Raw genomic sequence first — 23,345 nt, 5'->3', positions numbered from 1 at the left:
CCTTCCACATAGAAGTTTAGAATAATCACAAGGCCTTTAAAAGAAAGACGTCATATATTCTTGTTATTAACAAGATCGGTTCCAAGCCTTGGGAAACTCATCAACATTTTAAGCTAAATCAAAATAATTTTTTCTTATAATTTGGAGGCTTAAAACTTTTGTCTATTGACTGTTTTAAATTAAGGAATCAAAACAACATTTCAACCAATTCTGGTTGGTCAGCCATGACTAAACAAGTATTATTGGTACATGGATGGGATGGATGAAACAAACAAGTAGCAAATAGCCAGATTTTTTGGATTTCCTTCCTATCACATCCAACTACCTTAACCGGAAATTTGTCCTAACAAGTAATATTGGTTAAACCGGCCGAATATCTTAAATTTTATCCTAAAAAGCCAAACTGAACCTATAAAAGATTTGAAATTGAAAACCAACCGGGCCCAAGATCAGCTGGTAGTTAGCGTCCACACTAAAAGCATGTGTCCCCACCCCACCAGATCCAATTGAAACCTCATTTAATCCTCAACCGTTACCCAAACCCCACAACAACCTTTCACCTCGAGATAATTTCTTGAAAGGAAACAAAAAAAAATGGGTCTGCATCCAATCTCAGACGCTGACGAGAGCAACCCCTTCGGCTCTCTCTCCGCCGATGAGTTCTACGCGAAGCATTCCGTCACCCATTCCTCCGCCTTCATCACCAACCCTCGCGGCCTCAAGATCTTCACACAATGGTGGTCTCCACTCCCTCCAGCTCGTCCCATCGGTATCGTCGCCGTCGTTCACGGCTTCACCGGCGAATCCAGCTGGTTCCTCCAGCTCACGTCCATCCTCTTCGCTAAATCCGGTTACATCACCTGCGCGATCGATCACCAAGGGCATGGATTCTCCGATGGCCTCGTGGCTCATATCCCTGACATCAATCCCGTCGTCGATGACTGTATCTCCTTCTTCGACGACTTCCGTAACCGTAACCGCCAGGAGACGCCGGATTTGCCGTGTTTTCTCTACTCCGAGTCCTTAGGCGGAGCCATCGCGCTCTACATCTCGCTCCGGCAGAGAGGTGTATGGGACGGACTCATCCTCAACGGAGCCATGTGTGGAATCAGCGCGAAGTTCAAACCGCCGTGGCCGTTGGAGCATTTGCTCTTCGTCGTGGCGAACCTTATCCCCACCTGGCGCGTCATCCCCACTCGCGGATCGATTCCCGATGTTTCCTTCAAGGAGCCGTGGAAGAGGAAGCTCGCGATTGCTAGTCCTAGGAGGACGGTGGCGAGGCCGCGCGCCGCGACGGCGTACGAGCTGATCCGTGTATGTAACGAGCTTCAGGGGAGGTTCGAGGAGGTGGAGGTGCCGCTTCTGATAGTGCATGGAGGAGGAGACGTTGTTTGCGACCAAGCGTGCGTGGAGGAGCTTCATCGGAGAGCAAGCAGTGAGGATAAGACGATCAAGATCTATCCGGGGATGTGGCATCAGATGGTTGGCGAATCGGAGGAGGACGTTGATTTGGTGTACGGTGACATCCTGACATGGCTCAAGACCCGATCGGAAAGGGCCGCTGAGAGGAAACGGGAGTCGCAAGTTGGCGGCGGAGCTTAGAGTCTTTTTTGACTCTTTGGGTATTGAGTTGTAGCCCAATAGGGCAATTCCACCTGGCAAGCAACTATTTATGGGTTATGCTTAATTGTTTCGTAGCACATGGTTTACAGTTAAACCGTCGACAAAAAAAGAGTTTACAGTTAAACCAATGAATAGTCCAATATACTTTTTGGGCAATAAATTATTAAAAAATATTTTTGTAAAATTAAATTTTAAGATTCTGTATCAATTTGAGAAAACAAGAAAAACTAACCATTAATGATCGATCCAGTTGATATACGCAATTAATTGGTTGAATTATGTCTTTTGTTAAGTTATAAACAATGAACAACATAATGGTTAAATAATAAACCGAAAGTGAGATGTAAATCTGTTGTAAAGGGAACGGTTTACATGAAAAACCACGTTACTAATTAATAGGCTGTAAGCAAGGCCCAATAAGTTAAGCTAACATAGGCCCATGAGTCCAGCAAGAACCCAAAAGCACATAAACCCTGCGAAATTCGGCGCAGCTGGCAGTCCCAATCGCCGGCGGCAGAAAAATGGGGAAGAAAAGCAAGAGAAGCCATGACGACCCTGAGCTCGAAATGGAGGAGTCCGAGCTAACAGAGAGAATCGACGGAGACCTCAAAAAGAAGAATAAGAAGAAGAAGAAGAGAAGCCATGAGGATCCGGAGCAAAAGGTGAGTGACGACGGAGAAGCGAAGAAGAAAAAAAAGAAGAAAAGCAAGGAGGAGGAGGAGAAGGCAAATGTAGAAGAAAAGAAAAAGGAAGAGAGACCAACTGTTACAATAGCCATAGCTGGCTCCATCATCAACAACACTCAATCACTCGAGCTCGCCACACGTGTACTCTCTCTCTTCTTCCCTTTTAGCTAGCTTTTCTCGGAGCTCCTCTCTTACATTTCTATTAGTAATTAAAAAAAAAACTCTTTTTAAATTTTCTCAGCTTGCTGGGCAAATAGCTCGTGCATCCACAATATTTCGAATCGACGAGGTACGTTGTTTGAGATTGCATCAAAACTAGTCTAAACTCTACTGAATTTTAAAACCTTTTTTTTGTGTGTGTGTTTGATTGAATTCAGATTGTAGTGTTTGACAATAAGAGCAGCTCAGAGATCAACTTATCTGATAGCAACGAGAGTGGGGCCCCTTTTCTCGTTCGTATCTTGAAGTATTTAGAGACACCACAGTATTTGAGGAAGACTCTCTTCCCCAAGCACAATGATCTTAGATTTGTGGTGTGTGTAGTAGTAGTACTGACTTTACTTGTATATCTCTTTGTTTTCTTCTTTTATGTTCTAGTGTCTTTAGTAACCAGACTTGTCTGATGTATATAAACAGGGTATGTTGCCACCTCTTGATGCTCCTCACCATCTGCGCAAGCACGAGTGGGAACAATACCGTGAAGGTAAAACATCACTTTTTTTTTATAACCATCCCCAATGACATTGCTTTGCTTTTTTTCATCTTTAGAGATATGACATGATACACCAAAAAGCTGGTGTGGAAAAAAATATGAATCAAGCTACTACTACCCTTTCTTTGTTGTAGATAAGTGTGGTTTCAAATTTTTGTTTTGGAAATGAAAACCTTGTAGGTGTGACGCTAAGGGAAAAGCCAATAAACTCTGAGGGTACGTTGGTTGATGTGGGTCTAGACAAGGTATTTTTCAGCTCTTATCACTTTCAGATATCTCAGTCGGGTCTTTTCTACAAATTGTATGCATGGATTGACTTTTGTTTGATGCTGCAGAGTGTTGTTGTTGATCAAGTGCTTAGTCCAGGTGTTAGAGTCACGGTAGCCATGGGAGCCGACCGTGATTTAGGTACTGTTAATCTCTTTATCATTTCTCAGTTATCGTATTCATTTGTCTTCTTTGCGCTCAGGAAAACCTGTATCTACTCGTTTAAGTTAATGAATATTGGTTTTGGTTCATCTAGATTTAGTACGTCAGATTGTTCCGCCCTCTAAGCCAAGGGAAGAAGCAGGGATGTACTGGGGATACAAAGTACGATATGCATCACATCTAAGTTCAGTATTCAAGGAATGCCCTTTCGAGGTACTACTCCTAATGAGAGATACTCTACTCTTCATCATTCTATGAATTATATCAATATTAATTTCCTACTACCAAGCAGGGTGGTTACGATTATTTGATTGGTACTTCGGAGCATGGCCTGAAAATTAGTTCATCAGAGCTGAAAATACCAACATTTAGGTGATTCTCATTTCCTCCCTAACATGGTATACATTTATTTCTAAACACATTTTTGAATTGAGGGGACTGACTTAGATGGTTGTGGCATGAATTTTCATAGGCATCTATTGATTGCATTTGGAGGGCTAGCTGGTCTTGAAGAAAGTGTCGAAGAAGATAACCAGTATAAGGTAAATGTGTTTCCCAGGCCCTCAACAGTATCAAGAAAGTTGTATTAGAAACCTCTTCATCTCTCACAAAGATTCACAAGTTCTAAAAGATCTTTGGCTGTTTCCTTTCTTACTGTGATGTGTATGTTGCCTACAGGGGAAAAACGTGCGGGAAGCATTTAATATATACTTGAATACATGTCCACATCAAGGAAGCCGAACCATTCGAACAGAGGTATTTGCTGTTTTTGTTTCTTTCCTTGTTTATGAAAAAGTGGATCTGGTCTTTTTGTTATGTTCTGTGATGACTGAGATGAGGAAATTGGTGCGATAAATATATGCAGGAAGCGATGTTTATATCACTTCAGTACTTCCAAGAACCCATTAGCAGGGCAATGGAGGAGTTGAAGCTTGATAGAAGAGTCAACGAAGAAGCTATTGTTTGACATTAGATTTGAGGTGATGTAATGTAACCTATGTCGAGAAAGCTTTTCCTAATCGATGTGTTAGAGTGTGGAGTCAGTTATCTTCTCATCGTACTATATGCCAGTATCCGGTATTAAATTTTGTATCCAGTGGTTCCCAAGAAATGTACCCATTTTGACAATGAAGAATTAAATTATGGATTACCAACTAAAGTTTTTTTTTTTTTGTTCTTGTTAAACTTTTCCTTGCGTTGTTAAGTAATTTGTGGAAAATATAAAACCCATAGCTTATGAATGCTGCATTCTCATAGCTGCATGGAAGCAGAAACACACAATGGGTCATGCTTGAGTTCGCAAAGTCAACACCAGATAGTTAAACACAAGGACAGTAAAGCCAAGAGAAGAAGACACTACTCTTAAGCTTATGGAAAAGAAAAAGGCTAAATGTGAACATGATAAAGAGTTGAATAAAAGTCAACAAGATGATTGTGTATACTTCTTCAAAATGGGAGTTAATCTAAAAGTCATATAACTAACAAGCTTAATGTGTTATCCTCCCCCAACATAGGTAAACATTTTGTAATAAAGAGTTATCATATATTATTAGTCAACATCAAAGTTTCTTAAAAGTCAAAACAAAACAAAGCAAGTTTCTTAACACACACACGTATTATTTATTAGTCAACGTTTGTATTAAAGAGTTATCTAAAACTAAACGTCATACAACAAGAGTAATGTGTATCCTCCCTCCCTAAGTTATATTAATTTAATGTTTGAATAACGAACGGTTCAACACCAATGCACCTTTCTTCTTCTTCTTAAATTTGAACTCAAAGGGAAGAAGAAAACAAAAAAACAAAAAGCATTACCATTTTGAATGAGGAGCAATCTCAGCCGTCGGATTAGAAAAGGCCGCTCTTATACCAACCAACCAAACTCTTTCTCTCATTGAGAAAATTTGAAATCTAACTGCGAGAAGAAGATGTCGTCGAGGATGAGATCATCTTCTTACCTGAAACCACCGCTTCCCAAATCTCCGATCCGTCTCCGATCACGCCAAGTCCTCCTCTCCAACTCTTCTTCTTCCTCCACTCTGAAAACACCACCAGGTATATATGTTCACTTCATCAACCCCCTGTTAACGATCAAACTCTCTCGTCTCGAGTTTCAAATAATGTGGATGATGATTGATTCTCCCTAACGAAAACTAGGTGTGACGAAGCCGGGACGAAGGTTAAGCCATGGAGATGCGGAAGCTAAGCTCCCGATCGAGTCAGAGGATGTGAAAACCAGAGCTGAGGCGTCGAATCTGCAGAATTTGGCTGCAGATTCGGCTCCTGTGTTGTTCGAGAGAGGAAGGTTCTACGAGGAGTATTCGGCGAGGAGGAACGAGAGACTGAAGAGGAAGAGCGGAGGAGAAGAATCTGTAGTCAAAGGAGTCGAGCCTACGACCACCAAGAGAAGAGGAACCACTGTTGAAAGCATGAGCATGACCAAGGAGAACAAGAAGCCTCCTCTTCCTCTTCCTATTGATGTTGTTGTAACTAGTTCCAAGAAGAAAAGTGTTACTACTACTACTATTACTATGAGGGGTAGGAGAATCTGATGTTGCTTTCGGGATTTCGATGTAAAAATCCATGAATCTTCTTTGTTTTGTTTTTGTTTTCTCAGTTACTCATACATTCAGATCTAATGCATATTCGATTATATTATTTCATCACTACTTAGCATTGCTTCAGTGATGTATATGCAACTTGAGTATATTAGCGTGAGAGCTCATCAGGCATTACATTTACATAACCATCCATCATTAGATGAAATGAGTCTAAGGACATAATCCTCATATCCTCTACAGTGAAAGATGGTGGCATACACCAACACAGAACACTAGTAAATGTACAAATGTAATGGGACAAATAGGATTCAAACGATTTGTTGCAGAATCACTAGACTGAGTTTTGTGTACTGAGTCTCTTCTGAGGTGGGGCTTGGCGAACTGAATCCAAGAAGAAACAGTTTTGTTTCCATTTCTTAGTTTTATAAATTGAAAGGCCTAATAGGTAGATCTCAGAATATAGATAGCATCATATAATCGTTTTCTTTTTCAAAAAAAAAAAAGGATTTGATAAGACATTGGCAAAATTAAATTAACACCAAGGTCTCAATATTTTTGGTCTCTGCAGCAGCAGATAAAGTGATTCTGGTGCAAAACAAACTAAGCATTGAAAAGTAAAACCAACACTACAGAGACTTAATCATCCTCATTAACTTCAAGCTTCTTCAGCTTCGATTCCAACTCATCATTCCCTTCACCTTCCTTCTCTTCATCTTCCTCATCATCTTCTTCCTCTTCTTCTCCATCAGGATCATTCTCGTCCAATGCTCCAAGTACCTCCGGTGTCTTCTTCAATATCTCTTTAACTTCCTCAATGCCTTCCTCTGATATGATATTCCCGTCGATGTTCAACAACTTGAAGCCTTCTTTCTTAGCAACAACCTGAGCCAAGGCCCGTGCTCCAGCTCTTCTTATATAATTGTTGCTCATATCAATGTACTGCAGTTTCAAATGATCCTCTTCCACAGTCTTTGCAATCTGGACACACCCCTCATCTTTCAGCTCATTCTCAGACAAATTCAACTTGTTCAGATCCTGTTTCGCCGCCACACAGGCCGCTATAGCTGAAGCGGCTTCAACTGTTATGTCATTTCCCGCCATCTCAAGAACCTCAATGGGCGCAGCAGAGTCCTTGAGAGCGTTTGCTATGGCTATGGCACCTTCGTCCTCTAGGTTTAGATAACTCAAGTAAACCTCAGTCAAATGACTGAACCTTGAAAGAGTCTTGCTCAGAGAAACTCCAGCTTCTGTGCCAAACATATTATCCCTCAGATCGAGTTTCTTCATAAGAGTACAATTCTCAAGTGCTTCCGACAAAGCAATCCCTCCTCCTTCACCAACTCTTGTTGAAGAACATCTGAAATTCTCCAGCAGCGGTGAACGCTTCACAACCTCTGAGATCGCAACCGCTCCTTCATCACCCGTCATGTTGTTATGAAAATGCAAGACCCTCAACTTCTCTGTTGAAGGAATCAACTCGGAGACAGCTTGTGCAGCTTCTTTAGAGATGCCATCGTTCATCAGATAAAGCTCTTCCAAAGAGCTCAGAGATTTCAAGAGCGTCCCAAACGCTCTAACACCCTTCTCACCCAACGCGTTGTCTGATAAGTTGAGAGACGAGAGAACGCTCCCTTCCAGGGCACTAGAGAATATATTCATAACCTCAAGAGCTTCAGCCTCAGGTCTCCCAGCGACGAAGTCCGACAAGTCAACAACCTTAAGCTGGTCTTTCAGAGAGGCCAAGATAGGCTCAGCGACACGTGCAGCTCCTAACCCGAAACTCCTATTGCTAAAACATATCTTAGTGTAACCATTCCCAGGCTCCTTCAACGGTTTGAGAAGCTCCTCAGCCTCCTCTGCCTCAATAAAAGCCCTTTTGTCTTTCGAAATATCGAAAACAGTTTCCTTACAAGGAGAAGCAGAAGATACTTCTTCAGCCTTACAAACAGGGCCTTTCTTGAGGACTTCTAAGATCATCTTACTGCATTCTTTGGCGTAGAGCTGAACAGCTGAGCCGCCGTCACCGTCAGGCTCCCTCTCGAACTGTAGGTTAGCGGTGGAGAAGGCAACGTCCTCGATCCTTTTGGCGTTCTCCATGGCCTGGTCTTTGGTTAAGCTGCCAAACTTGTCGGTGAAAATGGTTTTGGAAGAGAGGTTGTTGGTCATGCGCTCGATGAGAGCTTGCCTTGTGGGTAGACTCGGTGGCCAGAGTTTGATGGAGAATGTGTGAGGTCGGGAATCAAGTGTATCAGCCATCACTGCACAAACACACATTCAAGGCTCAATGGTTGTTAACTGTAATCAAACAAAGACTATAACTTTGAGACGAAAGGAATGATTTTTCAATTCAAAATCACACTGTAGCGAGCAGCAGAAAGACTTTGATTTGATTGAAGGATCATGAGATTCGAATCTAATAATAAATAAATCACTACTTTGCATAAATCTATAACAGAGGAGATTGTAAAGATCGGAAGATCGCATTGCATAGTGGATAGTTTCCAGAAGACGCATCTAATCGCGAAAATCTGAGGAGATCAAAAGCAAAAGCGTACCTGAGCGATGAGGAGTGGCTGAATCTCGAAATGAGAGGGTGCTAGGGTTTCTCACCGGAGCTCCTTTAAATTAAATCTCCCCTCCCGCTGAATCATAAAAAAGCATTCAGGCAAAAAGAATATAAAATAGTAATAATTATACATCGTGACCATAAAGCATTAAAGCATTCACTTTGGTACTTGTAATTTTTTTTCTTCTTTTGGTGTTTGTAAGAGAACATTTTGATTTATTTTTTCTTTGAGTATATTCAAAAAAAAAAATTATAATTATATACCTTTCATTTTCTATATACATTTTGAAATAAAAAAATATATCTGCCGGCAGAAACTCCAAAAATATTTGCTATTTTTTTATAATAACCTAATGGCAGCCATTTCTTTCAATTATTTGGTTGTAAAGCCAAAACGGGATATTATTACTGTATATGTCGTCGGTTCCTCAAATAATATTAAAAATTAACAAATATTATTCATTTTCCTGTCTTGGGTCATCTGATTAATCATTTAGACAAGTAGCGATTAGTCACTACCATATGTAATCATCAGAGAGTGTATTTTTGCTTCTAACACAGGATCGTTGGACCGTGGATCTTGAATTGAATAGTGAAAGTTTCACCATATTGGTGTTCTGGATACAAAGTGGCGATCTCTTTTTAAGACGCGATTGTGATCAGAAGAGAATTTGATACAAAATACAATGAACCAAACGCACAGCAAATTTGACTAAAACGACTCAGGATAGGACAGGACCATAAAAGACCTCTTACTAATAGCGAGCTTTCTCTCTCTATATGATATTCCTTGTCTACTTACCTCTCTAGTTAGGTACCAGTCTTCTTCTTCTTACAGCCTCAGGCCTTGCAGGTTTGTCGTAGACTTTGTTAGAGCTCTACAAAAGTACTCTCTTATCTCTGGTATTGTTCTCTGTACCAGCTGGTTTTGCCTGCCATTTTTCATTCGCTCTGTTTCAGATAAATGCCAAATAGAGAGAGAGAGATAGTCTGAAAAAAAGAGAGAGAGAGAGAGAGATTATTTATATTACCCATGCATTGTGCTCAGTTTATCGAAATGCTCCAGGATGAACAGGATACAAGCTTGCCTCAGCGACATTGCATGGAATGCTTCTGAGAGATCGTACATGCCTCCTATGTTTTCCAACGTTATATCCTTTCATTTATAAGCAAAACTCTGTTAGATTTCGACAATTATTATGCAAACCAAATCACTTGAAATTGCAAGTCTCCTGGCTCACCTGAGCAATTGTGTATTCACAGAGCCGCTTTAGCCCCTCCAATAGATACTGATCCGCTGCTCTTAGAAGATCTTGTGATATCTCAATTGTTATGTCGACGGATCCAGTGTATATAAACCTGGGAATTACAATCCAAGTGTGAGTCAATTACATTTTTACATGTATGTTAAGGAGTTCCCACAGTCAAGAAACACGTAGAAGCTCGTCATACCTCATCATTAACTCAAAAACCTCCCACTTGATATTAGGAATCTCAATATCTCTAGCGTCCTTTTCCTGAGATATTCAATTTGCACACAAGAAACATAACTATCCATATATTCCTCTTTTGAAAGAGAAGCAGAGCAGCCAAAACCAATATGTCATCGTCATCATAGCTAGTAAATGATATTTTTTCATTTCCTCCACAAGAACATATTGAAAAGGATTGGTCACCCAAAAAATAATAGCTAACTTACTCTGTAACCACCATCAAACATTGCGCGAAATGCATCTGAAGATGCCAGGAGACATATTCTGTGTGCATAGAATCTCCTTCCTGCAGTATGATTTTTCTGGTTTACATTTGGACTTTGGAGCGAACAAGACTGCTGCAACTTCCTGATTAATATGATGATTACCTTCGACTAGAAAAGTTACATCAGACAGCGTGGCACTATTTACATACTGCTCTCCGAGATAAACCTGTCACAAATACACAAAAAGAATACTGCAATGAGACTTCCACAAGTTATGTACTGGAGGACTGAAGTAAGAAAACTCACCCTTTGTGTTGGAGAAGGGGGAGCAGCATCAACTGGAGAAAGTGCCATAGATTTATTTGCTAATTTGTACAATGCTGCAGCGCCATCAAGTTGCTGTTTAGTGTTCGTAGAACCAAGAAGACCAAGTAGCAACTCCAACCCTGTCAAAAGACAACTCGATATAAAACTTTTTGCACAAAGAACATCTTAACATAAATGAATAACACGTCAAAAATCTAAACATTAATAAATTCAAAAAAGTTGTCACATGCCATTTTCATCTATGAATATGGTTCTCTGATCTTCTGGTGAACAGAGATGAGCAAGAGCAAGAGCAACCCGTCTTTGGATAGACTTTTCAGAAATGCGCATTAGGTACAACAGATGTCTAAGAACCTGCAAAGGAAAACCAAAGAACAAGTGTCTAAATGGTTGGATAGAGAAATGCTAAACTTCGACAGAGCTAGACCAGGATATAGCAGTTTCACCACAAACCGTGCATGTGTATGTTTTAGTCACCAGATGTGGAAAGAGCAAGTTTAAAGACAGGTATAATTTTACTTACTCTTCCATGAATCTTCTCCTCCAATCTCTTCAGTGTTTTGGAGACACAATCTTTAGTTGCCTAAAAAGCAGTGTAAATTATAAACACCCAAAGAGTAAAACAAAGACTACTAAAGCTGCAAAGAATCTTCAGTATCTAGCCGATACAAGGAATAAGACGATATGATTCTAGAAAGTAGTGAAAGGGTAACAACGCTATACATACCTGAACTATAAACTCTCCATCCTGTAGCTTCTGGATACCTCCCACCCTGATAAAATCTGATACATTATCCTAGGGGACAAAAATGGATCAATAACCCATTTAATGAGGTTTAAATATATTTTTTTGCATTCCTAATTAATACATACGGAAGGTAGCATACAACACACCTCATTATCGGCAAGGCCATAGAGAGCAAATGCGGCGTTGTGTTGCAGGGATCCATTTCTTGAATCAAGAAGCTTCAACAAAGGTCCTAAACCACCACTATGGGCAATACCAGCTTGATTGTGAGAATCCTGCGAGAAAGGGTACGCTAGAAATTAAAAGACATATCGGTAATGTTATTTAATATAACTCATATGGTTGTAAGTCTAAAGAGCGAAGTTGCAAGTTTACAACGCCAAAAAAAGAATGCCTCAACTTTATAAACTGAAAATAACAAATGATTGAAACAAGAACCTGCGCCAATCTACCCAGTGCAAAGGCCGACATTTCTTTCAACTGCACGTCAGGTGACTGAAGCATCTCAATCAAAGGACGGACAGCACCCCTTTGCACAATGTGCACCTGCAAAGTTATATTTTTGAAAATGAGGTGAAGAATGAAAAAGACACATAAATCAGGGAAAATGATAGATAACAGGAATTGTAAACGAATATTCTACAAAATATCAATAGCAACAAACAACTTACGCCTAGTATAACCAAACAGAAAGAGTTTAGACTATGGGGTAATGGCAAACGAACTGAGGATAGAAAACCCGGAATGAAATAGTACCTTACAATCGGAATCAGTCGACGCAAACTGTCCAAGTAATAAAGCCGCCTCTCTTTGACTCTCAGGGCAACATGAACTGCAATAGACAAATTCAAAAAATGATGAGAATGAACCTAGGGTTAACAGTAACAACTCTATGCTTAACCATGTAATTAAAACGGCGAGTTCCACACACCTGAGAAGACCAATGACAGGTTGCAACGCCCCAGCAGAAAGAACCTCTTTTTTAATGTTTGGAGAAGAATGTACTAGATTGCCGATAACTCCAACCTAAAAGCGTGACTCAACTCGTTATTTCAGTGTGAATCTCATGTAGATGTTTGAGTAGCAACTAGCAAAACAGTTGATTATGAAAACTCTCGTCCCAGTAAAAGATTCCTAACCGCTTCATAATGTATAGCAGCATCCTCTGATCCTAACATAAGAATGAGCTTGGGAAGAGCACTGCATTCGACAATCTGCACAAAAAACAATGAATCATGCTCCACCGAAAAACTGAAATAGAAGCTGTAAGACAGAAGTATTTACCTGGTTCTTGTTATCATCGTTTTTAAACGCAAGGGTTCTCAACGCCCCGGCTGCTGCTCGCTGAACCTTTGAATCAGAAAACTCAAGCAAATCAACGAGAGGTGGAATACCGCCTTCGAGCCTGCTTGTCAAGTAACTTGAAGTCATGAGGACAGTTGTACCAAAAAAAAAAACAAATCTTTGGAAACCACCTAAATAAGCTGACCTAACACGAGTCTTGATGCTGCTGTTCTCGTGAGCAAGATTGGTGATAGCATCAGCCGCTCTTCTGATAACACTATTAACAGCTCGGGAAGTAGAACAATCTTTGCTTCTCTTCAACAGATTAACGAGATGAGGTAAAGCACCTTTGTCCACTATCAGCTTCTGATACTCTGGCTGTAAGCAGTCAATTCCACAACGAGATCACAAACACTATACTATAATCCTTAAGAAAAAACTAGACTTGGAGCAAACTAACACACTATACAAGTAACTAAACCTTAATTGCAAGTAGACCAAGAGCAAAGGCGCTCCCCTTCTCAACCTCATGTTCAAACGGCTTCTGAGCCAAGTCTCCGTCGATGTACGGCGGCGCTTGTAGATGCGTCATAAGAGCTGGAACAGCTCCTCCATCAACAATCACGTTCACTAAATCCTCTGCTGAACAAACGGTGGTTACTAACTAAGTCACGAATCAACAAAAAAATATATATGAAGAAACCGCAGAAAAAAAAAAAGAAGCTGATCTTCTACCGTTTTTAGCGAGCTCGGCGAGGACTTGAGTGGCGCGCTTCGCCGCAGCGCGATCGGACTCTTGCCATGAGAAGGCGGAGTTTAGAACGGAGACTTGAGCAGCGATTTCGTTGAGAATCGCATCGCCGCCGCCGTCGGTGGTGGTTGAGGTGGAGATCTCTCGATCCTCTGCGGCGGCGGCTGCTCCTTCCTCTAGCTTTCTCTTCTGTCCCTTGCGCTCGGGGAAGCTTCGGCCTTCTCGCCTCTCCGGTTGTTGTTGCTCCATCGTTTCACGAGTTCTCTAGAGACACAGACGACGATGCGAGGAGAGGAGGAGATCAGAGAAGAAGGAGCGTTTTGAAATCAATCCAGACAGAAAAAAAAAAGATCAGGGGTAGTTTCGTCATTTAGTAAAAACTCCTTTTTATTTGGGAGAATTTGTTGAATATAAGAGGTAAAAAAATGAAGAATATAGCCATTATACAGTAATTCAAGATGGATGGGACAATTTGCGCAAAACATGATTAAAATCTCCCTCCAGACGCGTGCGTTTTATGTTGAAATACAGAAGATAAAATTATCATACTATACTACACACTATTTAGTATAGTCACACGAATAATTTCACTCTAACTATAATATATTTCATTTAGAATAGCATGGCAATTGATGTTAGTTAACATAATGAAACACAACCAAATAAACCCTAAACCTACTATCTAAACCATAACTCTAAACACTAAACCCTAAACCCAAACTCTAAACTTTAAACCCAAACGGTAGGCTCTTAAACCCAAACCGTATACCCTAAACCCAAATTCTAAATCCAAAATCTTAACCCAAACCGTAAACCATAGCATAGCTACCTAAACCCTAAACCAAAACTCTAAACCATAAACCCAAACCCTAAACACAAATTCTTAACCCAAACCATAGACCCAAACGGAGCTACCTAAACCCTAACCCCCCCTAAACCCTAAACCCAAACCGTAAACTCTTAACCCAAACCTTAAACCCAAATTGTAAAACCAAACCATCGCCCATAACGGAGCTACCTAAACCCTAACCTTGAAAGTCTAAACTTTAAACCCAAAACCCTAAACCCCCTAAATCCAAACTCTAAACCCTAAACCCAAATCGTAAACCCTTAATCCAAACCCTAAACCCAAATTGTAAAACCAAACCCAAACAGAAAGGGAGGAGGAAGAAGGAGGAAAGATAAAAGTATGGAGGAAAGGAAGGAGGAATGGAGAGAGAGAGACCGGGGAAGAGAGGGGAGGTGGGAAAGAGTAGGAGGGAGTGTAAGAGTGAAAGCGACATAGGAGAAAACTATACTATTTTGATGAATAGATTAGTATACTATAATGTAATGTTTATTCAAATACTGTATGAAAGCTATATAAATTGTCAATACAAACATGTATGTGAATCTCCATTAACTTAGAGCATTCATTCAACACAATAGCAAAATAAGAAGCGAAGGAGATACAATTTGTCAAAGAAAAAGAGGAGAATTATAACATAATATACTGCGATTATAAAATAAAATAAAATATATTACACAAAATTATTGTTCATCTTCCCTAGTTCAATCTATCATCTGATTCTTGATCAAGCAAAAAAATAAATAAACGGTGGTTCCATTGTAAGTAAAGCATACTATACTGTACTTGAAAATTAGTATGGAATCCATGACATAAGATACTGTTCTTCTTCCCCAATTCAATCCATCGCATTGTTCTTCATATTTTTAAAGATATTGATTCACATATTTGTCTCACGGTAACCGAGATTGTTGCTTGATCCCCTGATTCTATTCAATCATAACAAATTTACTGAGATTCAGCTGGTTCCTCGGTAGTGGTGCCGTCAAGTGATTCTCTTATTTCTACGAACACTCTGTAATTGTCGCTCTCTGATGTACCTCTTTTCTGTTCTCCAGCTGCTGCTCAAATTCTTTTTTTCTATTAGTTTCATGAAGCAAAACACGAAGATACATTTTTTTTCACGCGCAGTTAAGGCCATTATTGTCCAATTTCATAATAATATGTATTATATCGTAGCCTAAACGTTGTTATGTGTATATTCTTAATTTTTGATATGTTATGGACATGACCCCTAATTTCTCTTTTTATTTTTATTTACTTTTAGTTTTTTTCAGGAAAAATAAATTTCTAAATGTTTTATAGCCACGTAATGCTAATTTGCGCTTCACGCCGGATATGAGCATTTGCTAAATTGGGCCTGTGTATCGGAAGCACTGAAATGATATAATCCCACAACGAAAGGAATCAAGGTTGTGCACTTTTGCTAGATTTTTATTTTCTTTTAACATGGTTTAGTCATAATTATTATTTTGATATTTTTATTAAAAAAAAACAAGTAAGTAGAGGCTTTTGGACTTTTGGTGGTCTGCCACAAAGGAGACGTGTTTAAAAGTGTGAATAAAATATCAAAGACGATAGAAGAAAGAAGCATTTCTTTAAAATAAAGATAAGATGAAGTGATGAACCATTTCTTTGACGACCACATGGGAATGAAAACTTCGGAGGCACGAGCAAGCTTTTCTAACTTTGATGAAACAAAGGAAAAAGCGATTAAAAAGTAAGGAAAGTAAAAGAAGTTGATTACACTACTCACAGCTCATTATGAAATATGGAATTCAGTAGCATGTTTTTCTCTCAATACCATAATATTAAAGTATCTTAAATCTGTTGTGTTAGATGTGGTTATTCCCTATATCTATATGAGAATGAGATCAAAATAAATTATTACTATTATAGGTGAGGTCTAAAAGTTAGGCAAATTTATAGATAGTTCAGTCAATGTAGTGAGAATGATGTGTGTGATGCTAGCTGGTGTCCATACATGCTATTGCATTTTTTGTTTCCACTCCCAATGGGCGAGCTACTTGAGTTTATAAAATACAAACTTGCATAAATTCATGTTCTATTTATTTTTGTAATTGATGGAATAACTACTCCATTCCATTCAAGATAAATGGTAGAATTCTTTTTTTTAGGACTGATGGAATAAATCATTTCATACCATTCAATTCCTAATACTGATACTGCGCAAAATAGTTATTCTCTTTTTCCTGTGCCGCAACAAAATTTGAGGTTTGTGCTTTGTTTAGTAACCTGTGTGTAAATTTACAATTTTACATAATGTATCTACTGTTTCATTCTTACAACAACTGGAGTATACACATAGAGAAAAAATACTGATCCGAGGATAAGACACTATACTAAGTTGTGCACATCCATCCATCGTTCTGTTTCTGTATTGTTGTGTAGTGAAATAAGACAGCGTGGCAAAATAATAATTGAACTCATATATATATATGATCTAACGAGATTTGGATATTATGAATTTGATGTGTTAGGGATTAGTTTGATTTTGGGTTATAAACGTTAGGCCAGGGTTGCAGAAGTGGACCCTTTCCTATAAACACTGAGCAGAGCCACTTGGTGGAGTTTTCCCGATAGAAAACATCTGAAACTTGCATGTGCACACCCCTGTACTCTGCTTTCTTGTTTCTTTCATTATCTTTGGCATTTAACTCTTTTGTCTCTTCTCACATTTTTCAGATCTTAAAACCATCTTAAAGTCTAAAACCAAATATTTGATCAAACGCAATAAAAACTTTGGCTGAGATACAGAGACACAACAAAAAAAAAAGAGAAAAATAAACTTTACAAATCTACAAAGACAATGAGATGAAAAAGCATATAAAAATGGGTGTATTCAATGATGAATCTCTTATTTGTGTTCGGGTATGAAAATGTCTTCACATTTATACACTGTCACACCACAGATCTCAATCACAAAAGCTCAACAGAAAACACAACACATCTAATCACATAATCTAACCAAAAAGAAAGGTTTGATAATACAAAGACAAATAGATAAAACAATGTTCATCATCATCATTCATCAAGTTCGTTTCTCTACTCTGTTTTTATGAAGCCTCAGAGGAAACAGAGGAGGCTTAGAGGGAGTACAAACAGGAACATGAATCATTGGTCTTATCCTCATAGTCACAGATCGCGTCCTCTCTAACCCTTTCTTACCTTTCTTCTCGCTCTCCTCCTTCACCGCATCCCCGATCGAGCTAGAAGAAGACGATGTCGAGCTCGAAGACGAAGACGGCGAGAGAGACGACGCCTTCGTTGACGAAGCCTTTGTAGTCGTATTCGTCGTCTTGGTGTTCCTCTGTTTCTTCAACCGCAAAAGCTCTTTCCACAGAACAGTGCAGTTCGGTGGACGAGGAGAAGGGTCGTCGTCAAGAAACCAGCTTCCTCTGTTATTGCTATTCTCCTGCTCCTTGGTGCTGTTGTGAACAGTCTCTTCTTTAACCACTTTACGATCTTCTTCTTCTTCTTCTACTACTTCTACTTCGTCTACGTCGACGACTTTTGTTTTCAAGGTAACGTTTTGAAGCTTCTCCGAGTGTTTGGCTTGCCAGAAAGGAAGCAGCTTTCCTTCGGAGAACAGCTCGTCTGCGGCGGTGAGCATCGTTTGCGTGTTCGACAGAAACTCAAAGTCTCCAGCTTTCACTTGTTCTTCTTTTCCCCGTAAGAGATTCTCAGGGTTGATGCAGATGTAGTCTCCCTCGCTGTCTGATGACGACAGATCGGCGGAGAAGGAAATGCGAGGTCCCTCCGTCGTGAAAACCATCGTTGCCTCCGCCGTTTCCGCTACTACCATGATCGTACAAATGTGTAAACGGACCTTAGTTATGAAGTGAAAGACAAAGCAAGTGGACTTTGTGAGAGATAGAGAGAGAGAGAGAGGGGTGAAGATTCAGAAAGTAATGATGAGGATAATATATACAAAAAAAAACTGAGGTAAGACCACATGGACACGTTGAGATGGAAACAGAAGAGGCAGACAAGTTTACAGAGCTGTAAGAAGATGGGAGATTAGATGATATGAACATGCAAATTCGCATTTTAAATTATTACTCACATCCACCACCGGAAGGAAGATGCATTGAATTATCATAATAATTACTCATTAATTATTTCTGTAATCCATGATTTGATCTATGTTTAATAAAAATCGTAGATGTGGATTTTGTAATGAGGCAATGAGTTTGACTGAAGGAAAATTTGGAGAGATATAATTGAACAGTACCCACATGTACCCACATGAGCTTCTTGCCATGTGAAAACAAGTACAACTCAACACACGAGATTACTTAATATTATTTGTGTTCTTGATACACACACAGTTTTACCGTTAGGTCAAGTCTTTATATATGCAGTAAAAAACAAAGAAGTACTAGCATTGATATGAATATTAACTCGGAGGAACGTTGAGCGGGTTTTTTGGTGTTGGACCACTCGTTTTAGTTATGGTGCAGCTTGATGTAGCATGTAGTTATTATCATTGCCAAAATAAATACTAAGTTACTATTATTGTTAGCTCCAACTGATTAATTTCACCCCCTTTTATAAGTTGAGTACAATGTGTTCTTTTGTTAGCATTTTCTTTTTGTTTTAATTTTTCTACATTAGTGCAAGTATTAAATGTTGTCGTTGAGAGGAGTGATAGAGAGAGAGAGAGAGACAGTGATGTTACCAATTCAAAGAATTACCACTAAGCACATGTCACTGTTTATCATTAACTGTCCATTTCCATGCAACGCAAAATACAAAAAAATTCCAGCCTACCTTATACTAGTACATCTTTTAATACTGCTTGTTTCGACTAATCATGACAGTAACCATCTTAACTATATACTGACTGACTCGTAGTCACATCAATACTAATTAACCCAGTCTAACTTTCATATTTAAAGCCATACTTGTTTGGACATATAATATTATATGGTGTGGTATCTATAACATTTGCTTGGTAAAAATCATGACAATAGTTTGAACTTCGAATACAACATGCATGAGAAGTTTATTTCCGTCCACTTTGTTTGCAAACTGAACCGATTCAAACCAAACAAAATCCAAACCGTACTAATTTTGGTTTGAGTTCACCTTAAGTGAATTAACCAAACAGAATCCGAAGGGAAAGAAACCCCAAAATAGACACCCTAATACATGTTTTTCAAAAAAAAAATACACCCTAATACATAAGAAACAAGACGCGAGCTGTTGAATGAAGATTTACAACGAAGATGTCCTCCAAAAATAAAACAATTGAAGTTCACTGTGCTTGTATTCATATAAACACCACGATGGTCAAGACAAAAATGAGAGACCCCAATAATTAAATGAACACATTATTGGCTATGATCAACACACAAGCAAATATTTTAGTTTGTAGTGTAGTATAAGAGAAACGAAGTGTAGACCATGAGCTTTGACTTTGACCACATTAGAATCTTTCATTAGGCACTAAACGCTTCTCAATGTAAAGAAGCACATGCATCCATCCACTTAGAGCCAAACATATGCATATGTGGTTAATGTTGTTGAGTTTCTACTCCACGTATGGATATGATTTAATTGTACTACCATCATAATATCTTTTCGAAACCCCTTTAACAACAGCTAGAAACATGTTGTACCAGTATGTTGCCACCATTTGAAACGGTGATTTAACATGCTCTGTGCTTTTTTCCTCTATATACTTTTTTGCTTGAAATTATAGTATGAAAGATGGATTAGTTAAGTCGTACCTAATCGCCATATATTTAGTTAATGATGTTATGCGCACCCAATAAGTAACAGACGCTGCGTTTGTTAGACCATCCTAGAACAGGGATAAAATATTTATCTATATATCCAAGTGTAATCACAGTTATAACAATGGTATAAGCTAGTACCACAATATCAGCGCCCTCCAAATATATCTCAGCCTGATTAGCGATATATCCAGTTCGGGGTTAATAGTTGGATATATAAATATATATACTTTCTATAAGGTATTAAAAAAGAGAAGATACATAAATGTATGGTAATTAGATGAATAAAACTATATGGTCAAGTATCTGTAGCCATAAAATTATATGGCTATCAATTGTTGAATTCTCTCCAAGATCAGCTTCAATGTATTTCTATCTTTTCTCTTAAAAATAAAAAGACTTTATTATAGAAGTGATTTTTGTAGTCCTTTCTAAAAAAAAAAAAGAAGAAGTGATTTTTGTTTCATTGTATTTTTGTAGCCCTTTCTCAAAATAAAAATAAAAATAAAATACTTATATTTTGTCAATTTTTGGGTTGAATATGCTTTAACTAATGATTTTCTCTTTTAATTAATACAAATAATTTGCAGTTATATAAATAAAATTAGCTCTATATTAAACAATTCATATTTTTGCGTGTTAAAATCAAATATTTTTAGCTTAGTATATATCTAATTTTCTACATCCAATTTTGAAATAATTTTATTGCAGACTAATGCTCACAAAACAAATACTTTTAGACCGGCCGGGATATTTAGCCGACGCCTCCACTCTTAGCATCCTCGCGTGTGTGTGTTTAGGTTACGTTTTGGCGCTACGGGAATTCACCAGCAGAAGAGATGATGACGATGATGCCTCCGCAGCCGCAAGGCTACCACCATCCGCAGACGCTGGAAGAAGTGCGAACCCTCTGGATTGGAGATTTGCAGTACTGGGTCGACGAAAATTACCTCTCTTCCTGCTTCTCCCAAACCGGCGAGGTAACCTCTTCTCTTCCTCCTCACAGTATTCTCTGAAATGGTTTGGTATCTAATTTCATAGGGTTTGTTTAGTGAATAGATAAAGTAGATAACTTTAGGTTTTGGAGATGTTTAAATGTTATAGATATATCTAATCGCTCTCACCATGTTTGATGAGGTTTGCTTTCAATTGTTACTAGTAGTAGTTGATGAATGTACTTTTTATATCTACTAGTAGAAAGTGACTTTAGTTTATATCTTTGTATGTTGCTTAATCTCTTAACCTTCAGATGGAACATGATCCTTAATGATCTTTATATATATGTGCAGCTTGTTTCTGTCAAGGTAATACGTAACAAGATCACAGGCCAACCAGAAGGTTACGGTTTCATAGAGTTTATATCTCACGCTGCAGCAGAGAGAACCCTTCAGACCTACAACGGCACACCAATGCCCGGAACCGAAATTAACTTCCGTTTAAACTGGGCTTCTTTTGGTTCAGGACAGAAAGTAGATCCTGGAACCGATCATTCTATCTTTGTCGGAGATTTAGCGCCTGATGTTACTGATTATCTTCTCCAAGAGACGTTCCGTGTTCACTATTCTTCCGTTAGAGGTGCCAAGGTTGTTACTGATCCGAGTACTGGACGATCTAAAGGCTACGGGTTTGTGAAGTTTGCTGAGGAGAGTGAAAGGAACCGTGCTATGGCTGAGATGAATGGGTTGTATTGCTCAACGAGGCCTATGCGTATTAGTGCAGCAACGCCTAAGAAAACCGTTGGCTTGCAGCAACCGTATGCTGCCAAAGGTATGTGAACAAAAAAAAAACACAAGGTTTGAGTTTTGTTAATAGATTCTTGTTTAGTCCAAATCATTTAAATGATTGGGAGTTTTTTCTCTAGCTGCTTACCCGGTTCCAGCCCCGTCTGCAGTTGCTGCAGCAGTCCCAGCATACGCTGCTCAGCCAGCACAGGTTCTTGCACCTGAAAATGACATGACCTGTACAACGGTAAGTTTCATTTGAAAAGCTAGAGCTTTCTTCTCGACATCCCGCTGCTTGTCTTCATGTATTGGTTTTGGTGTACAGGTTTCGATTGCGGATTTAGACCCAAATGTTACAGAGGAAGAGCTGAAGAACGCATTTTCGCCACTAGGAGAGGTTATTTATGTTAACATACCTGAAACAAAGGGGTACGGTTATGTTCAATTCAAAACCAGGTAAACCCATTCAATAAAACTCAGAATCTACATGTGATTGCTTCCATGTATTTGGTTATTTTCACTTAAATTTTGACTTCCTTTACTGACCCCAGGACGTCAGCAGAAGAAGCCATGCAGAACATGCAGGGACATGTGATTGGTCAACAAGCAGTACGCATCTCTTGGAGCAAAAATCCCGGACAGGTGAAAAAAAACGTTTTGTTGTAACCTATACTGATGTGATGTAGAGCCTTACTCTACTCTCTGGTTCACTGAATGTTGTTGATGATGGGCTTTTGGTATTTGTTATAGGATGGTTACGCTACACAAGCGGATCCGAATCAGTGGAGTGGGTATTATGGTTATGGGCAAGGCTATGATGCATACGCTTATGGGACAGCTCAAGACCCATCCGTGTACGCGTATGGTGGATATGGCTATCCCCAGTATCCGCAACAGGTAAAGAAATGAACTTTAAAATTTCTTTTTTTTTTCTTTTTGGTAACATGTGGATACTTCTTGCTTGTTCTTGATTGTCCACAATTTTTCAGGGAGACGGTACACAAGAAGTTACAAACTCTGCGGCAGAGCAAGACTTATATGACCCTATGTCCACTCCTGATGTAGACAAGTAAAAATTCTTATTGACTTTCTTACACATGCATTCCTTTGGTGGGTGATTAGTTGAATGTTGTCAACTCATTGTTCGTTTTGCACTTGTAGGTTAAATGCTGGTTACTTTTCGGTTCATGCAAGTGCCATACTAGGACGTCTATCGTGGCACCGTACCTCACCCCTCGCATCATAATTGACCAAATGGTCACGAAGAGAAGAATAGAGAATGTTAGACTCTTTGAGATGTTTAATGTGTCCATTGTACGAGTCACTGCTCTTTGTTTGATTGTTTTGCCTGTACCGGATCTTTTTTTTCTGTAATCTGCAATCAGGATCTAGTATCATGAAATATACCAACTTTCAGGAACCTATAACGTTCTTACCTTTCTCTACTTGCTCTGAAAAAAGGTCTCCAGAGAGACTTAAGAGGCATCTACTATGATGCTATCCATGTTTGTATGTTTTGCTCAGATGTGATTATACAAACATCACTAATGCACATATTTGAATTGAAAAAAGGATTTTGATACATTTGAGAAACATCTGAAACTTTTAAATCAGTAGTAGACAAGCATA

General features: G+C 39.0%; 7 protein-coding genes across 9 annotated transcripts; 4 read left to right on the top strand and 3 right to left on the bottom strand.

Annotated features, from left to right (window-relative positions):
* Positions 1-118: 118 nt before the first annotated feature.
* On the top strand, positions 119-1,812 carry LOC106371819 (caffeoylshikimate esterase-like). The gene has a single exon (XM_013811924.3). The coding sequence runs from the start codon at positions 595-597 to the stop codon at positions 1,600-1,602; it is 1,008 nt and encodes a 335-aa protein (XP_013667378.2). The 5' UTR covers positions 119-594; the 3' UTR covers positions 1,603-1,812.
* An 84-nt stretch (positions 1,813-1,896) lies between these two features.
* On the top strand, positions 1,897-6,113 carry LOC106370470 (putative methyltransferase C9orf114). The gene is made up of 12 exons (XM_013810475.3): positions 1,897-2,450; positions 2,551-2,598; positions 2,687-2,842; positions 2,946-3,012; positions 3,202-3,266; positions 3,357-3,429; positions 3,545-3,663; positions 3,743-3,822; positions 3,923-3,992; positions 4,129-4,206; positions 4,316-5,505; positions 5,608-6,113. The coding sequence occupies exons 1-11, from the start codon at positions 2,145-2,147 to the stop codon at positions 4,415-4,417; spliced, it is 1,164 nt and encodes a 387-aa protein (XP_013665929.1). The 5' UTR covers positions 1,897-2,144; the 3' UTR covers positions 4,418-5,505; positions 5,608-6,113.
* Positions 5,379-6,002, top strand: LOC106370469. The gene is made up of 2 exons (XM_022693021.2): positions 5,379-5,505; positions 5,608-6,002. The coding sequence occupies exons 1-2, from the start codon at positions 5,379-5,381 to the stop codon at positions 6,000-6,002; spliced, it is 522 nt and encodes a 173-aa protein (XP_022548742.2).
* A 366-nt stretch (positions 6,114-6,479) lies between the features above and the next one.
* LOC106371818 (RAN GTPase-activating protein 2) lies at positions 6,480-8,797 on the bottom strand. Its single transcript, XM_013811922.3, has 2 exons — positions 8,567-8,797; positions 6,480-8,269 (listed from the first exon to the last, which is right to left on the bottom strand). Exon 2 carries the CDS (start codon positions 8,265-8,267, stop codon positions 6,648-6,650), a length of 1,620 nt encoding a protein of 539 aa, XP_013667376.1. The 5' UTR covers positions 8,268-8,269; positions 8,567-8,797; the 3' UTR covers positions 6,480-6,647.
* A 343-nt stretch (positions 8,798-9,140) lies between these two features.
* LOC106371817 (ARM REPEAT PROTEIN INTERACTING WITH ABF2) lies at positions 9,141-13,716 on the bottom strand. Of its 2 annotated transcripts, none has more exons than XM_013811921.3 (19): positions 13,371-13,716; positions 13,117-13,274; positions 12,841-13,013; positions 12,636-12,756; positions 12,491-12,565; positions 12,283-12,377; positions 12,108-12,183; positions 11,790-11,897; positions 11,498-11,626; positions 11,331-11,399; positions 11,127-11,186; positions 10,834-10,957; positions 10,583-10,722; positions 10,439-10,502; positions 10,277-10,356; positions 10,030-10,094; positions 9,819-9,936; positions 9,609-9,733; positions 9,141-9,509 (listed from the first exon to the last, which is right to left on the bottom strand). In XM_013811921.3, exons 1-19 carry the CDS (start codon positions 13,633-13,635, stop codon positions 9,410-9,412), a joined length of 2,145 nt encoding a protein of 714 aa, XP_013667375.1. In that variant the 5' UTR covers positions 13,636-13,716; the 3' UTR covers positions 9,141-9,409. The 2 variants fall into 2 exon arrangements, with proteins under 2 accessions (XP_013667375.1, XP_013667374.1); XM_013811920.3 differs by having other exon boundaries at positions 13,117-13,277; positions 13,371-13,703.
* A 3,361-nt stretch (positions 13,717-17,077) lies between these two features.
* BNAA10G15770D lies at positions 17,078-18,461 on the bottom strand. The gene has a single exon (XM_013810472.3). The coding sequence runs from the start codon at positions 18,057-18,059 to the stop codon at positions 17,286-17,288; it is 774 nt and encodes a 257-aa protein (XP_013665926.1). The 5' UTR covers positions 18,060-18,461; the 3' UTR covers positions 17,078-17,285.
* Positions 18,462-20,691: 2,230 nt separating this feature from the next.
* On the top strand, positions 20,692-23,136 carry LOC106371815 (polyadenylate-binding protein RBP47B'-like). Of its 2 annotated transcripts, none has more exons than XM_022693414.2 (8): positions 20,692-20,975; positions 21,285-21,762; positions 21,887-21,963; positions 22,042-22,172; positions 22,268-22,358; positions 22,467-22,613; positions 22,706-22,785; positions 22,878-23,136. In XM_022693414.2, the coding sequence occupies exons 1-8, from the start codon at positions 20,835-20,837 to the stop codon at positions 22,960-22,962; spliced, it is 1,230 nt and encodes a 409-aa protein (XP_022549135.2). In that variant the 5' UTR covers positions 20,692-20,834; the 3' UTR covers positions 22,963-23,136. The 2 variants fall into 2 exon arrangements, with proteins under 2 accessions (XP_022549135.2, XP_013667373.2); XM_013811919.3 differs by having other exon boundaries at positions 20,694-20,975; positions 21,857-21,963.
* The last annotated feature ends 209 nt before the right edge of the window (positions 23,137-23,345 follow it).

This window comes from Brassica napus, chromosome A10 (genome assembly GCF_020379485.1).
Source record: "Brassica napus cultivar Da-Ae chromosome A10, Da-Ae, whole genome shotgun sequence".
NCBI classification, from domain to species: domain Eukaryota; kingdom Viridiplantae; phylum Streptophyta; class Magnoliopsida; order Brassicales; family Brassicaceae; genus Brassica; species Brassica napus.
This window is presented reverse-complemented; position numbering and strand designations above follow the sequence as displayed.